At 43.4% G+C, this 17,395-nt stretch overlaps 1 protein-coding gene across 1 annotated transcript in view; it reads left to right on the top strand.

Annotated features, from left to right (window-relative positions):
* The first annotated feature begins 9,709 nt into the window (after positions 1-9,709).
* LOC148899387 (transmembrane protein 132C) overlaps positions 9,710-17,395 on the top strand; it is a 146,660-nt gene continuing 138,974 nt past the window's right edge. Inside the window, exons 1-3 of the mRNA XM_088993871.1 lie at positions 9,710-9,716; positions 10,118-10,229; positions 10,345-10,646. Of these exons, the coding sequence (XP_088849997.1) occupies positions 9,710-9,716; positions 10,118-10,229; positions 10,345-10,646 (421 nt within the window). The remainder of the gene's footprint in view (positions 9,717-10,117; positions 10,230-10,344; positions 10,647-17,395) is intronic.

Below are 17,395 nucleotides of genomic sequence, written 5' to 3'. Positions count from 1 at the left end.
CAATCCAATCCAATCCAATCCAATCCAATCCAATCCAATCCAATTTGGTTCCGGAGATACCGGCTGTTAAAAGCAGATGGTTTCATGCCAAATGCCAGATTTTTCCTAAAAACCAGAGAAAATGAACTTTTCCTGCAGAGAAGCTAATTCAAGCAGCACGGTGATCAAGGACTATATTTTAAATTTCGAGTGACACAACAAACACCTGGACAGTTGAAATGAAACAACAAAAGAAAAAATGTTTTTGATGACAAAACTACATTTATTTAGATGCGAATCAAACCTCTGAAGATGGAGGACACTGATTCGCTGTGGCGACCCCTTGAAGGGAAAAGCCGAAAGGAAAAGAAGAAAGAAGAAGATAACATCAGATTCAGGACCAGAAACACAGAACAAAAATAATATATTTACAGATGTGTGCATGTGTTTGAACTATTTACATGTGTGTGTCCCCTCCCCAACCCTCAATCTCCCCTCCCTTGGGACAAGCGTCATCATACATGTTGGACAACTACATATCATGCATAGTTCTTTTTAGTGTGGTAAAGCAGTATCCCGGGCGCAGCGGGAGTGATCAGGACTTGCAATACAGACGTGCCCCAATTTAAGACCATTCGAGTTACGAATAACGGTAAATACGAACATTTTTGCGGGTACGGTATGTCGGAAAATGTTTGGACAGAGATGCTGTTAGATTGTGTATTGCACGCCTTTTTCTGACCAGGCTTGCTTGCGATTGGCTGCGTTAAAACACTGAAAGGAAGGCTGGCCTCCTCCGTGTTCTTCACTTAAGCAATTCACAACTGTTGCCCCCTCATAGGAGGGAAATACATTACCTACGGTTCGGAAATTCACACACAAGATAGACAGGGATTTGATCTTCATTCCGCAAAAAAAAAAAAAAAAAATGGTCTTCTACGGCAGATTTTCAATTCCAGAGTAAATTTGTGAATGGCAGCGAATGAGTTACTTTCCAAATCTAATGATTGAGGGCGCAAAAGTCGGTCTTAAATGTACAAATCTGCCAATATGTTTGTGTTTATACTTGCCAAGCAAGTATCGCTGATTAAACATGATACCGAAGAGAAAGAGAGCCTTTATTATTTACAACAAAAGTAAACACATAAAGATACTGTTACACTCACACAAAAGGAATGCACTGAAAAGGTTTTTTTTTCATACACGCTTTGTGCAGAAAGAAAATATCACACACGTGATGAAACAGTAAAGTTACAGTATACAGTTAAACTATAACACCCTTAAATAACGTCGTATATTTTTTTCAAAGTCACAAGTGCCAAGTCACATTCATCCCTCATGGCATAGGCTGTATAAGAAATGGTTGGATGGATGTTTTTAAATTCCGCAAGGGGTTCTATTGTTTTGCCTTCAATTGGTCGTTTTCTTCCCACTTTCGAAAATGCATTTTTGTCTCAAAATTGCTCTGACGTCTTTATTTTAGTGATCACAGATATCTGGCACCTGTGAGAACAGAGTACATGCATGTGTGCGGAGCTGTCACAGTCCATTAGAGGTATGAGAGGCCAATGCATTACAGCCATTGCAGTGACAGGTACATATATCCAAGGCCCATTGAGTTCTTTGCAGTGTGGCTGATCGACTGTCATATGCTGAAATGGCGGTTGTGAGCTTCTATTATTCAAAGTGGTGTGCTCATTGGAGTAGAATTGAGATTTTTCAAACAAATTAACAGCATACATCTATGAGCCATTTCGTATGATCGAAGTCGCTCAACAATGCATTGGGGAAAAAAGTAATCATAGAATGCATATATTTTGAGGAGGGTTACTCAAACTGTTGCTGAAGGGCAGGATTTTTTTATGCATGCATTGAGGATGAAATATGTTCCTATGCTGTGATGCACATTTTTTCAACAAGAAATACAGATTCATGTCCATATTATGTATATATGTCCATATTAAAATGGACGTTTTGTCATACATCTGCTGAAAAAGGATGTGGTCTTGTACAGGCTCTCAGGAACACAAAAGAAAAATTGTGGCCCCTTTCATCATTTAATTTGTGAATTCCTGGTCTAAAATACAATTGCATTTTGATTTGCACATTAGGGCATAGTATAATTAGAATGCAGGTGAACTGCATGTGTGGATCTCCAATTAGCCTAGAGAGATTCACTCGTGACTAATCACAGTGATGCTAAAGGCTATGTTGAGCACTAATTAGTACAGGTTACTCTGTCAGGCGCAATTCTGATGAGATACCTTGGTTAAACTCATGTAAGGCCCCCTATTTTTAAATAAGATGAGAAAACAAAACTTTGCACCGGTAAAATGGGGTATCACGGGGCATTGATTCCGTTGCTTGCCATTGTCTGATTGAACAAGCCTTTTCCTCGTCATTCTTGGTGGGGCACCGAAGTGATACCCAGTGAGACATAGTATGTCTACCACATTGTCAAACACACTGAACTATACCATTGCCCCGGCTTGATAATAACGAATTGCCGGATGAGTGTGGGGTGAGGAAAGTACATGAGCCAGAATATTTAAATGGGTGCTCCACTGTCCCAAACATGATTGATTTGAACTGAGCGTGAAGTTATGCCTGTAACTAAGCAGAGCGTACAGGCGCCATTCGAGAAGAATCAGATTGTCAGTGAGTTGGCTCGGTGGTCGACTGGTTAGCACAACTGCCTTAAGGTGCAGAGGTCGTGTGTTACAATTGAACCATTGTTTTCCTGTGAGGAGTTTGCATGGTCTTTCTCTGGATACTCATGTGCTGGCTTTAAAACCAAGAAATGGGTGGGTGGAGTAGATTTCCTTGGTACATTTCTTAACAAATTTCGAGATCTGTTGGCCCATCAGAAGACATGGATGCTCCATCCCCCACTAAGCCCAAGTCGACCTGCCTAAGAGAACCACCTAAGAAGAGGTTTTGAAAAGCAGCACCATTGTGACCACAATGCCCCCAAAACGTCTCACGAAAACACGACCACTCAGGGCCAAGCAAAGTCAATTCGCTGTGAAAGGACTAACCTGAAAAAGGGCTCGTTGTACTAAGTTCATCCTGTCTACTTGATATCTAATCAGTGACGAAGGCGGAAGTAGTCGCCGAAACACGTCAGCTAATTGAACACCTACACTGTCTGTAAGTAAAGAATCTGCTTAATATTATATGAAAAAGGGCTGTCGAATTATGTAGTCACAATATTATCAGTGTTTAAAACATAGCTCACTGGCAGTTTGATATTCAGAGGTCCAAGCTGTTGCTGACGCTGAGTCCCCCCTGCCATCTCAGAGGCCGTAAAAACTCTGAAATTGGATAGCCAACCCAAGCCAAATGAAAATGGCACAAATAGGAATGCAAATAAGGATTTTAGAGGAGAATAAGAACAAATGTTACAATTAGACAACATACAGTAGCCTCTTGTTTACAATCTCACTTTAACTTTCTTTGAAATCAAAGAAGTACAGATGACGGTTGAAGAAACCTTTTCATCGATGGACCACTCCTGTACGACTGAGAGCTTACACAGATAAATTTCACTTTAACATCAATGTTATTGAAAGAAGTATATCGCATACAAGCATCTCAGCATCCATCTCAACATTTCCATGTGTATATAGTATATTTTATGCGACATTTTTTTCATTTCCAATGATCCCAACAAGATGATTCTGGCTAGGCTTAACCCACATTTCATCTCATCAGTCTTCAATGCCTCTGGTGTCGACCATTTGACAATAAGGCAGATGTTGATGTGGTTTTCTCATCTGATATGCAAACTATTCCACCCCCCTAGATAAGTGTGAATAAACTAACCTATACTCACTCTTTGGTCTGGTGAGCTGCTCATGACTTGTTGTTGTCTCTTTCGATGCTTCTTTTCCTGCTTCTTCAAGAGTCACAGTCATGGATAAAGACATCAGTGTGAATTTCAGAAGTTAGTGTTAGTGCTGACTCCGCTGTGCTGTAGCGTCTTTTTCTACTTGAGTCTTTCTCCGAGAGAAGAACATTGTTATCGGTAGTTGTTGGCACTCACCTTTTTTGACTTTCTTTTTTTTGGAGAACAGAGAACCAGTGTGTTTGATTTTATTCTGCTAGTTTGCAGTGTTGTTTGCAGTGTTGTTTCTTTTACTTTGTTTGTTTGCACATTTGCATGCCATTACCGTATTTTCCGCACTATAAGGCGCACCTAAAAGCCTTCAGTATTTTCTAAAGATGGCCCTGCGCCTTATAATCCAGTGCGGCGTATATATGGATCAATATTGAGCTGCGACAGGTCTCGCAACTACGTTAAGCAGCCGAGATTCCATTTTCCCACGTATAAGAATTGGTGCGCAGTGCATGCTGGGATATATACAACTGCTGCGTCAACAGAGCATTCAAAGCTAGACTGCTAACTGCGTGGCAGCGGTGGATGCATATGGCTAACACACTTTCACCAAGACGGGGAGACAGCGCCGGACTACATACACCACTTATCTGCCAGTGGATCGTAAATGCCTGGGCTGACATATCAGTCTCAACTGTGGTCAATAACACCGACACTGACTCCACGAATGACTACCGGTACTTGGAATAGACGAACCCGGGCGTGTTGGATGCCGCATTCGTCCCGGTGTTCAAGACGGAAGAAAAATTCCAGGGATTCGTAGACGAGGATTGAACTGATCTTTACGTGTTCCTTTGTGTGTTTACAGTTCAACAAGTATGGTAATATTGTGAATATGGACATTCACACGTGAACAACAGTTATTATGCTATTGCTTTATTGCTTTGCACTATTAAGAGTGTTAATATTGCAATGGCTCTTACCGGTACGTAAAATTTACCGTAACAGCATCAGAATGTTTTTTACGTGTTTACTCTTCTTCTTTCCTTTCGGCTTTTCCCTTCAGGGGTCACCACAGCAAATCAATGTCCTCCATCTATCCCGGTTTTGTGCATCCTCTTCTCTCACACCAGCTACCTTCATGTCCTCTTTGACCACATCCATAAACCTCCTCTTCGGTCTTCCTCTCGGTCTCCTGCCTGGCAGTTCAAGGCTCAGCATACTTCTCCCGATATAGTCACTCTCTCTCCTCTGTACATGTCCAAACCATCTCAGGCTGGCCTCTCTGACTTTCTCTCCAAAGCCTCTAATATGAGTTGTCCCTTTAATGTACTCATTCATGATCCTATCCAACCTGGTCACTCCCAAAGAAAACGTCAACATCTTCATCTCTGCTACCTTCAGCTCTGCTTCCTGTATTTTCTTTAGTGGCACTGTCTCCAGTCCAAACATCATGGCTGGTCTCACCACTGTTTTATACACTCTTCCTTTCATCCTAGCTGAAACCCTTCTATCACACATCCCACCTGACATTTTTCTCCAGCCGCTCCAGCCTGCCTGGACACGCTTCTTCACCTCTTTTCCACACTCTCCATTGCTCTGGACAGTTGACACCAAGTACTTAAAATCCTCCACCTTCTTTATCTCTTCTCCCTGTAGCATCACTCTTGCACTTGGATCCCTCTCATTCACACACATATATTATGTCTTGCTGCGACTGATGTTCATTCCTCTCCTTTCCAGGGCATATCCCCACATCTCTAGTTTCTCCGCCACCTGTTCCCCGTTCTCGCTACAGATCACGTCATCTGCAAACATCATGGTCCAAGGAGATTCTTGTCTAACATCGTCTGTCAGCCTGGTCATCACCAAAGCAAATAAGAAGGGGTTCAGAGTAGACCCCTGGTGGAGTCCCACCTCCACCTTGATTTCCTCCGTCACACCGACAGCACACTTCACAACTGTCTTACAGTCATGAGACATGTCTTGCAGCGCTCTCACATACTTTTCTGTCACTCCAACTTCCTCATGCAATACCACAGCTCTTCTCTGGGCACCCTGTTGTGTGCTTTCTCCAGATCTACAAAGACACAATGCAATTCCTTCTAACCTTCTCTGTACTTCTCTGTCAGCATTCCTAAAGCAAACACTGCATCTGTCGTACTCTTTTTTTGGCATGAAGCCATACTGCTGCTCACAAATGTTCACTTCTGCTCTTAGTCTATCATCAACTACTCTTTCCCAAAGTTTCATTGTATGGCTCATCAACTTTATTCCTCTGTAGTGAGTACAAATCTGCACATCTCCTCTGTTCTTAAAAATGGGCACGAGTACACTTTGTCTCCATTCTTCAGGCATCTGTTCACCATTTAAGATCTTGTTGAATAACCCAGTCAGGAACACCACCGCCACCTCTCCAAGACACTTCCATACCTCGATTGGTAAATCATCAGGCCCGAGTGCCTTTCCCCCCTTCATCCTCTTCAGCGCCCTCCTGACTTCATCCTTGCTAATGTTTGCTATGTCTTGGTCCACAACAATTACGTCTTCTACTCTTTGTTGTTTCTCATTTTCCTCATTCATCAATTCTTCAAAGTACTCTTTCCATCTTGCCATCACACTACTGGCACCTGTTAATACATTGCCATCTCTATCCTTAATCACCCGAACCTGCTACAGGTCCTTACCATCTTTGTCTCTCTGTCTCGCCAGCCAGTAAAGATCAGTCTCGCTTTCCTTGCTGTCCAGCCGAGCATACAGTCATCATAGGCCTCTTGTTTGGCCTTTGCCACCTTCACTTTAGCCGTGCGCTGCATCTCCTTGTACTGCTGTCTACTCTCGTCCGTCCTCTCAGTGTCCCACTTCTTCTTTGCTAACCTCTTTCTCTGTATACATTCCTGCGCCTCCCCATTCCACCACCAAGTCTCCTTATCTACCTTTGTTCCACTCGATACACCAAGTACTTTCCGACCTGTGTCTCTGATTATGTTCGCTGTAGTTTGCCAGTCATCTGGAAGGACCTCTTGCCCACTCAGTGCTTGTCTTACCTCCTTCCTAAATGTCATGCAACACTCTTCTTTTTTCAACTTCCACCATTTTGTCCTCACTCCAGCCTTTGGGTTCTTCATCTTCCTGACTGCCAGCGTCATCCTACACACCACCAACCTATGCGGTCTGGCTACACTCTCACCAACCAGTACTTTGCAGTCACTGATTTCCTTTAAATGGCGCCGTTGACACAAAATGTAGTCTACCTGTGTACTTCTGCCTCCACTCTTATAGGTCACCCGATGTTCCTGTCTCTTCTGAAAGAAAGTATTCACAATAGCCATTTCCATTCTCTTGGCGATGTCAACCACCATCTGTCCTTCAGCATTCCTCATCTGGAGTCCAAACCTGCCCATCACCTCCTCATCATCTTTGTTTGTTTGTTTGTTTTTTTACGTGTTTACTGAATGGAGGAAAAGTTTCCCTCCACTATGTGACATAAATGTTGCACTACTAATGTTATACTAATAGTATAACTAATGTTATACTAATTGCACTACTAATGTTATATCTTGCTGCTGTTAAAAGATAAACTGTCACGAAAATACGCAGAGTCGAAGATTCGCAGGCAAGTCCTCTCCTCTCATTCCTCCGATAACACAGTTGTTTATTCATTTTGGGAATGAATAGAGTTGTCAGAAAGCTGACTTGTAATCTATTAATAAAGTTTGACTGACCTATCTGACTGTTTTGTTGACATTCTTTAGCGCAGCACCGTGTAAGAAGCGTCTAGCACCGTCGAATCAGCGTCAGCACCGTCGAACCAGCCTTAGCACCATCAAAGCAGCGTTAGCACAGTCAAAGCAGCGTTAGCACAGTCAAAGCAGAGTTAGCACCGAATGCATAACGTAACCTCAGCCTGTACTGTAGCGCCTTATAATGCGCACCGCATTATATATGGAAAAAGTTGTAAAATATGTCATTCATTGAAGGTGCCCCTTATAATGGTATGCGCCTTATAGTGCAGAGAATACGGTAATAAAAAAGTTTCTTTTCCCCTGACAAAAAATCTGCGATGCTCTGAAGCCGCAATAAGGGAACTGCGAAGTAGCGAGGGATCCTTTTGCCTTTAGCTATATATATATATATATATTTTCTTTTGCTTGTGTTAATTATTGTCATATATGATGAAAAATTAACCCCCACAAAATCCCCAAACCGGTGCAGCTCAGCACAGCTGTCGTTTGTTTACGTAAAAAAATATGAACGAAAAGGTTTGATTGAATCCGCACACACACACGTCATCAGACATTACTTTAGATACATTATTTACTTACTTTTCTTTCTTCACTGCAGCAACAATTTCTACTTGCCTGTCATATTGTAAATGGATGGCATCTAATCACTTACTCAGCCAAATGTCACTTCTCATGATTTGCATGGCTGTAATGCACAAATGCTTTTAGTTTCCAGCACAGTGAAGTGTGTGTACGTATAAATTATATCAGTCACCAAAATAAGAGCATTTTTCTTTTCCCCCACAATGAGTTAACAGGTTTTTGTTGCTGCAATCCAACAAAATCGTCCTGCAACTCAATAAAATAATGACGATACCAATGGAATATTCTTGGAAGATGCTACGTTATCCAACTGCTCTCCCAGTATTTAAAAAAAAACATCAGAATCTTCCGGTGCATCCAATATCGGCAGTTTTTTAAGCAACATTTTTCATTTTTGACAGAACATTTTATAGTCTACTGACTAATTTCAGAAGAAAATGAGTCAAATCGATACAGACAAACATATTTTACACAAGACAGTACTTTAAAATGGGCTAAATGACCACTGACACAATAAAACGTTGATAAGATAACGATAACTGGCTGTCATGCCATAATATTTTACTGTTTCCCAAAGCAAAGAAGTGAAAGAGAGCGTGCAATATGTGGACGGCTGGCAGTTTGTGCTTGTCAGAAATAAAGTGTGATTACTTCACAGCACATGGACCTGGATTGTTATTATATTTTCCAATGTCTTGGACTCAGCTTTGGATTTGCATATAATAGAGTGAGGCGGCCCGGTATTCGAGTGGTTAGCTCACCGGCTTCACAGTGCAGAGGTCGCTGGTTCGCGTCCCGGTCCGGCCTCCCTGTGTGGAGTTTGCATGTTCTCCCCGGACCCGCGTGGGTTTTCTCCGGGTCCTCCGGTTTCCTCCCACACTCCAAAAACATGCATGGCAGGCAGATTGACCACTCCAAATTGTCCCTAGGTGTGAGTATGAGAGTGACTGTTGTATGTCTTTGTGTGCCCTGCGATTGGCTGGCAACCAATTCAGGGTGTCCCCCGCCTCGTGCCCGAAGACAGCTGAGATAGGCTCCAGCAACCCCCGCGATCCTAATGAGGAATAAGCGGTACAGAAAATGAGATGAGATGAGATGAGAGATAATAGAGCAATGAGTGATGGTCTAGTGGATTTTCTATCTGTCTGTACTTTTAAAAGAAAACACAGCCTGAAGTGTCCTATCACCGTGGTATGAACAAATTAGGCAGATTTGTGAATATGGATAATTTAATATCGGGAGTTTTCACCACATGGTCTTATTTTCACAGCAAGATATTTATTAGGATGCGTGATAGCAAAATATTGAAAATGCATTTCCCTCCCCGCTTAATTTTACATCCCACATTCGTTTTCCTGGAAAAATTCTGTTTTATGATGCCTGCTGAGAATAACACGGAGAGGGGGGGATTTCTACTGTTACTGCAGTGGACCATACACAGCATCCATAAAATGATCTACAATTTCCATGAGATTTGTTTTCAATCCATAACACATTAAAAAGTGTTTTTTTTCCTTTGTCGAATAATCCTTTTGTCCCTTTGGATTGCTACTTACAATTTAAGATGGATAGTAAGCCGCTGTCAATCACACAATGAAAGTTCATCTTGGCAGTTGGTTGGGAAGCCTGCGGGAAAAAAATGTGACCTGTGGTTGTACATCCCGTGTAGGGTCTTTTCCTCCCATGATTGTCCCTCTTCCAGCACCATCATCCTCTGTTCCACATTGTCTGAGACATTCTCTGAGTACATCATCTGTTGGAGCCTTCTCTTTGATGTATTCATGGGGCTTGGATGTTTCATCCTGGACGGTGGCTCTCACACTCACTAGTCCCCGGCCTCATTCCTTACGGCTTGTGTACAGTCTCAGCGTGCTGGACTTGGGATGGAACCCTCCATGCATGGTGAGGAGTTTTCGGGTTTTAACATCCGTGGTCTGAATCTCTTCCTTTGGCGACCTTATTATTCCTGCAGGGTATCTGATCACAGGCAGGGCATATCCAACGCAGCAGCGCCATCGGCTCACAACTCCTCAGGGACCCAGAAGACCCCCGTCGCACAACCCACTGATGTTCCAGGGGCTAGCGTACACCCCCAGACCACCTTGTCCAATAATGACGCACCGCCGTCGCAAGAAACTCCAGAGCGGGATCCCCCCCAGAACCCGTGGACAACATCCCCCCCTCCCTGTTCACCCTCAGAGCCTCAAACTGCAAGAAATACCAACCGCGCGCTCGCTCCAACAAATTATTCGCCGAAGACGACGCGGAAGCGGCGGCAACGGAAGCGCCGACCGCTCCCGAGAAACCCGACAGCGTGGCTTCCGCCTCGGCGAGCAACAGCGCCGGCAACATCAAAAAAGCCGCGGGGAAGGGGGCCGGCAGGGTGCGCGACTACACGGTGCTGCACCCGTCCTGCGTATCGGTGTGCAACGTCACCATCCAGGATTTAATTGAGCGCAGCGCCGATGAGCTGGTGTCGCCGGCCACGCCCGCCGACCTTGGCGACGCCGGACAGAAGAGGGACAATCATGGGAGGAAGATGAAGAAGCAATAGCTGTTTATTGCCCGGGTCTTGTTCTTGCCATTGAGCTGGCTTCTGAGGACTTGCCTCACCCGCTGGAGGTATTTGGTCGTAGCCGCTTTCCTTGTTGCTAGTTCGAGGTTGCCATTGGCCTGTGGTATATCGAGGTACTTGTAGCTGTTTTCAATGTCTGCTATCGTTCCTTCAGGGAGTGAGACCCCTTCAATGTGGACTACCTTGTCCCTCTTAGTCACCATCCGACTACATTTCTCCAGCCCGAATGACATTCCGATATCACTGCTGTAGATCCTGGTTTTGTGGATCAGGGAGTCTATGTCCCTTTCGCTCTTAGCATACAGCTTTATGTCATCCATGTAGGGGAGGTGACTGATCGTAGCTCCATTTCTGAGGCGGTATCCATAGCCTGTCTTGGCGATTATCTGGCTGAGGGGGTCCAGTCCTATGCGGAACAGCAGTGGGGAGAGTGCATCACCTCGGTATATGCCACATTTGATGGACACTTGCGTTAGTGGCTTGCCATTGGCTTCAAGTGTGGTTTCCACATCCTCATCGAGTTTGCAACGAAGGCTCTCAGGGTCCTGTTGACCTTATACAACTCCAAGCATTCAGTGATCCATGTGTGTGGCATCAAGTCATATGCTTTCTTGTAATCAATCCAGGCTGTGCACAGGTTGGTATGTCGGGACCTGCAGTCTTGTGTGACTGTTCTGTCAACCAGCAGCTGATGTTTGGCACCTCTAGTATCTCTACTAATGCCTTTCTGTGCTTTGCTCATGTATTGATCCACGTGTCCACTTATCTTAGCCGCAATGAGGCCTGACATGAGCTTCCATGTTGTGGAGAGACAGGTTATTGGCCGATAGTTGAAAGGAACTGCACCCTTTGAGGAATCCTTCATGATCAGGATTTTTCGCCCTTCGGTTAGCCATCCTGGGTGAGTCCCATCCTGGAGCCTTTGTTTGGCAGTTTCGAGTGCTTCAGGTATGGTTATCTGCATGTACCTCTTGGGTATTGGCCTTTTATTTACACCTCTCTGGGTCTCCGTCTTGGCCTCCAACCCTCTTTTCCATGGTGGGTAATGAATCTCGTGGCTCTCATGGTTGCTCTTGTAGCCACGCATCTCTCGGATCACTGATGCTGAAGTGTATATCAGCTCATTGGTTTCCGTGATCGTTCCGGTCGGGATCGTTCTAAGTGCTGCATTCACAGTTTTCATGAGACTTTCAGGTGGTACTTCACAGAGCCGTTGTAATCGGTTTCTTAGTTGCCCAGTTTTCATTCTTGCCATGGTCTTATTTCTTAGGTCAGTTGCTGCCTCGCTCAGCATTTCATTCATTGGGGCTGGCTTCCCAATCTCATCATTCATTGGGGCTTGCCTCCCAATCTCTGGTTGAACCTCTTCCTCTGATGTGGCAGCCTGGGGCCCTTCGCCTCGGAATTTGTGTTGGACCTCATCAATCTCAAGTTGTGATTGGAACACTGAGCTACTAGTTGTTTCGTGGTCAACCGTGACTGTGGGTTTCGAAGTAACCATTCAGCCCCCATTCTCCGCATGTAACCCCTCTGACTAGGGTTGCTTGAGTAGTAGCATTCCAACAGAGCCATGTTATCGCATCTCGTCCATCTCCGCTTTGTTCCAGTAGCCCATTTTTCATCAAGGTGCTCTGGTTCCCCAGCACCCGACGCAGACCTTGTTTGGCCGGGCGACGTCTGAGCCGGCATGTCATTCCATTTATTGCCTCTCATCATTGTATGAGGTAGGCATTAGCGTGAAGGGTCTTGCCCAAGGACCCACACTAGATGATGTTTTTGTGGGATTCGAACCCTTGTCTCCCATATGCCAAACCGATTCCTTATCAACTGAGCTATCCAGCCGCTATATATATATATATATATATATATATATATATATATATATATACAGTAAAGTCTCGTTATATCGATATTCAAGGGAGTCCGAAAAAATATCGATATAACCGGGACTATCGATATATCCGATCCTGCGCCAAACTGCATTAAACAAAAGCCGCCAAAAGAGGGCAGCCAAGCGCCATATAAGAAACGGAGCTGGCCATTAGCTCCCTTTTTTTTTGGGAGATGTTCCCCCAATGTTGCCTCAAAATGGCACATATAATTCTTTAATGATTGTAAACATGTATGCTTTAATCTTCAGAACTACAGTGTATTTGAAACATATTCATAACTGGATGTGTAACAAGAAAGCATATTATCCGAATCTGAAGCCATTGTTTGGATTCACAAGCAATGCAAGACGTCTTGGCGTGAAGTCATTTTTATTTGCATTTGAATAAAAAGTGACATCGGCTGTCCTTTAATACACAGTATGGAATGTTAATAATTTTCAAAATCATCACGCTTCAGCAGACAAAACAAGAAACATTGTTGCAAAAAACGATTGCATTCATATACAGTACAGTGGGCATGTACATAACACAACAGGGAAACTGCAACGCTTACATCTTACTGTATTATGTATACAATTTAAAAAAGGCATCAATCTTCTTCTGCTTCCCATTTTTACCTTTTAACACAAACACTTCAATCTCGTCTGCTACACACGAGCTAGCGTCTGAAAATGAAAATGGCTCTGCTACACGGGTGCTGGGCACGTAACCAAGTCACCTGACCAAGTCGACCAATGGCGCGACTGATGGCGTGACACGTAACCAAGACACGTGACCAAGTTGACCAATGGCGCGACCGATGGCGTGTCACGTGACAAAGTCACACGGCCAAGTCGACCAATAGAGCGACCGATGGCGGCTCATGTGACCAAGTCGACCAATGGCGCGACCGATGGCGGCTCACGTAACAAGACACATGACCAAGTTGACCAATGGCGCGACGGATATATCGATATAAACAACAAAAATGGCCGGCGGGGGATGAAAAGGAGCACCGTAATAACCGGATTATCGTCATAACCGGGTATCGTACTAAACGGTACTAATTATACATAAAAAGACTAGAAATGTGCAAGGGAAATGAAAATAGTATCGTAATAAGCGGTACTATCGATATAACCGATATCGATATAACGAGACTTTACTGTATATATATATATATATATATATATATATATATATATATATATATATATATATATATATATATATATATATATATATATATATATATATATATAAAACAATTAAATGTTATAATTGTTGTTACGAGTCTGCGTACCGACAACAAGTGGAGCAGCTGGAGCTCTGGTGCAGCCGTCACAACCTCAAGACAGTTGAGATGATCGTGGACTTCAGGAAACATCCATCACCACAGCTACCCCTCACACTATCCAACTGCCTGGTGTCAACCGTTGAGACCTTCAAGTTCCTGGGAATCACAGTCTCCCAGGACATGAAGTGGGAGGTCAACACAAACTCTATCCTGAAAAAGGCCCAACAGAGAATGTACTTCCTGAGGCTGCTAAAGAAGCATGGCCTGCCACAGGAGGTGCTGCAACATTTCTACACGGCTGTCATCGAATCCATCCTGTGTTCTTCCATCACCGTTTGGTTCGGGGCCGCCACAAAAATGGACAAAATCTGACTTCAGCGGACAGTTAGGACGGCGGAAAAAATCATTGGCACCGCCCTACCCACTCTCGAGGACTTGCACACTGCAAGAATCCAAACTAGGGCGCGGAAAATCCCACCACCTTTTCCAGCTACTCCCCTCAGGCAGGCGCTACCGATCCATGCGCACCAAATCCAGCAGACATTTAAACAGCTTCTTCCCCCAAGCCATTAACTCTTTGAACTCTTTGAACTCTTTCAACAGTAGCCAAAATGGAACTGTATAGTGCCACTTAGCAGTTTTCTATTCTACATACTTGGCAATAAAGATGATTCTGATTCTGATTCTGATCTTGCCGTACACATGCCACTCTCTGTGTTCATTCACCTGTATGAGATATCTTCAACTACAGAGCGGACCCTCGCCACACTCTGGGTTTGGGGCTTTGGGCAGCTCCCGGAGGGCTTCAGACGCTCGAGCAGGGGTCGGGAACCTTTTTGACTAAGAGAGCCATAAAAGTAAAATATATAGAAATGTTTTTCAGTGAGAGCCGCACACACGCGAGCGAGTGTGCGCTGTGTGAGCTTTCCACTTAGAATGAACGAGGGAGGGCGGCAAAATGGATGATGCTCATGAAATCAGTATTTCATGCATGATCCATATGCATTTGAAAATGTCACTCGGGTTCAATGGTGATGTCCTGAAACACAAAAAAATGATATTTTTGCCTAAATGGTGGCTGCTCTGCACTGGGCGGTGTTTTGCTCGCTGAAATCGGGGAATAGATTTTTCGTTTATACATGACAGTTTCTGTGCATTTGCTAGTTTGTACTTTACATAAAATTGCAGAAAAAGAAACAAAACAACAAAATCCATACCAAGGAAAACCACCTAACTTATGGAGTGAACCAATTAGGCGAGTCTGATCTCAAACTGGTTGTAGTTGCGGACATTTATCCTCAGTAAAAATATCCTACATATGACTTCCACATTGGCCAATGTTAATTTAAGGTGTTGACTTTGGAAGAATCTTTACAACTCTGAGTTGGCCTGTTTCACCACACCTCATTACAAACAAAAGTCACACCTCGAAGCCAACAGTATAATGTTGCGCTAGTCATTCTGGCAGCAGTCCTAGTGTTATCAGGAACCACAATGGTAACTTTTTGTAGCGATTGAAAGTACTCACGAGATAAATAATGCACAGCAGTGTCAATCATTGGTCTGGGAACTCGACAAACATTTTATTCTGCGCATGCTCTTAAAAAGGCTTCACAATTTCCGGGTATCACATGATAAGCTCGTTTCGCAGGTCATATCAATCATGAAATTTCCCCAATCGTGTCTTTGCCTCACACACACATTTACACACGCACACTCAACACTCCAACTCAAAGACATGTTCACAATTTCATGCAGCAAACAAAAAGAAAAACACAAAGAACATCGAGACAAGAAATACATTGTTGTAAAAATAAAAACATCCTACATATTTGCAACACTCCACAAGCTTCAAAATATTCACATTTCTACAAACGAATATTTTTGTCACCGCTTTAGTAAAAACATCCGCAACTATGTTTTCTGTTGGACAATATTTTATAGATATTTTCCCCTCAGTGTGCGCAAACCGTACAAAATGATATTTAATATCTACATGTTTGCTTCTCTGTCTACACACTGGGTTTTTGGATGAAGCTATTGTCCCCTGATTGTCCTCATATATTTTTACTGGTACGTGGCGGTTACTGCTGTCTATCCCTTTTAATAATTGGACAAGGTACATGGTTTCTTGAGTTGTGGCCGCCAGTGCCATATACTCAGCTTCACAAGTTGATAACGCCCCAGTTGGCTGTTTTCTACTCTTCCACGATATAGCTGGACCTTCCTTAGTTAGGCTAAAACAATATCCGGTTGTGCTCCTCCTGTCATTTATATCGGCAGCCCAGTCAGCGTCACTATATCCTTCTAGTCTTAACTTCCCTTCTAATTTTAGGAAAATTAAGCTCTTGATCTGTATTACCTTTTAAATATTTTAGTAAGTGTTTAACTGCAGTCCAATGCTGCTGTTTTGGTTCAGCTAGGTGTTGTGAGAGTTTGCTAACAACCCAGCTTAAATCAGGTCTGGTACATGTCATGTATATTAAGCTGCCCACTGTCTCTCTCTACCTTGATGAGTTGAGAACTTCACCCTCACTGTTAAAGTCCAATTTCTGTTCACAAGGGATGCTTCTTACTTTGCCCTCAGCCATTCCAAATTTTCTCAATATTCTCTCAATGTGTTTCTTTTGAGTTATTTTGATCTCTCCTTTACTTTGTTTCAAATCGATACCTAGGAAGTGTCTAAGTGGACCAATATCTTTCATTTTGAACCTTCTTTTTAGTATTTCTTTTACTTCACTGAGTAGGGTATCGTTACTCGCCGCGATGATTAAGTCATCCACCCACACTAACTGTTGGAAAAAATGATGTATCTCTTTCTGGTTCTGGCTGTACGGAGTTTTATGATGAAACATCAGTGAGGACCAAAGTGGTGAACAAAAAAGACTACATTATTCTTGTAAACAACAGAAGGACGTCTGGTCGAGGTGGGAAAGCCAAAAGAGAAAGGGCCGCCCTTTCACCTGGTTTTATCATACAGCAGTGATTACATCATCTCGACCGGGCCTATCAGCAACGAGGAGGGTGTTACATGGTATTAAACTGAAAATAAATGTTACAGTACACCCTACAGATACACCGTTTGGTGCGAGCAACCACACTCATGGTGTACAATTCCAAATTACAACACAGGGTCCCCTTCACGCATTTGTTGGTACAAAATCTTTGCGTAATTAACCTGGGAATTGGTAATCATAGAGATCACCATCGTGCAGAAACAAGAAATAATACAACCAATGACTAAGAAAATAAGTAAAAGCACGATCGCGACAGGCATAAACAGTCTAAGCAAAGTCAAATACATGTCACGGTTTGCAAGGTGGTGATGGTGGGTGCGGATTCCAAAAAGCAGGCAGGAGGGAGCAGGAGGTTGTTTGACAAATTGTATTAAAACAAAGGTCAGCAGGAACAAAATGTAAAACATCAAAATGATCTGAACAGAAAAAATACAAAGTATCAAAAGAAGACCAAAAGTAAAAGTCCGCCAAGGTTAAACAAACACATGCA

Source organism: Hippocampus bargibanti, linkage group LG04, assembly GCF_051943395.1.
Source record: "Hippocampus bargibanti isolate YZ-2025 linkage group LG04, ASM5194339v1, whole genome shotgun sequence".
Taxonomy (NCBI): domain Eukaryota; kingdom Metazoa; phylum Chordata; class Actinopteri; order Syngnathiformes; family Syngnathidae; genus Hippocampus; species Hippocampus bargibanti.
The sequence above is the reverse complement of the archived record's forward strand: the minus strand, read 5'-3'. Positions and strand labels throughout refer to the sequence as shown.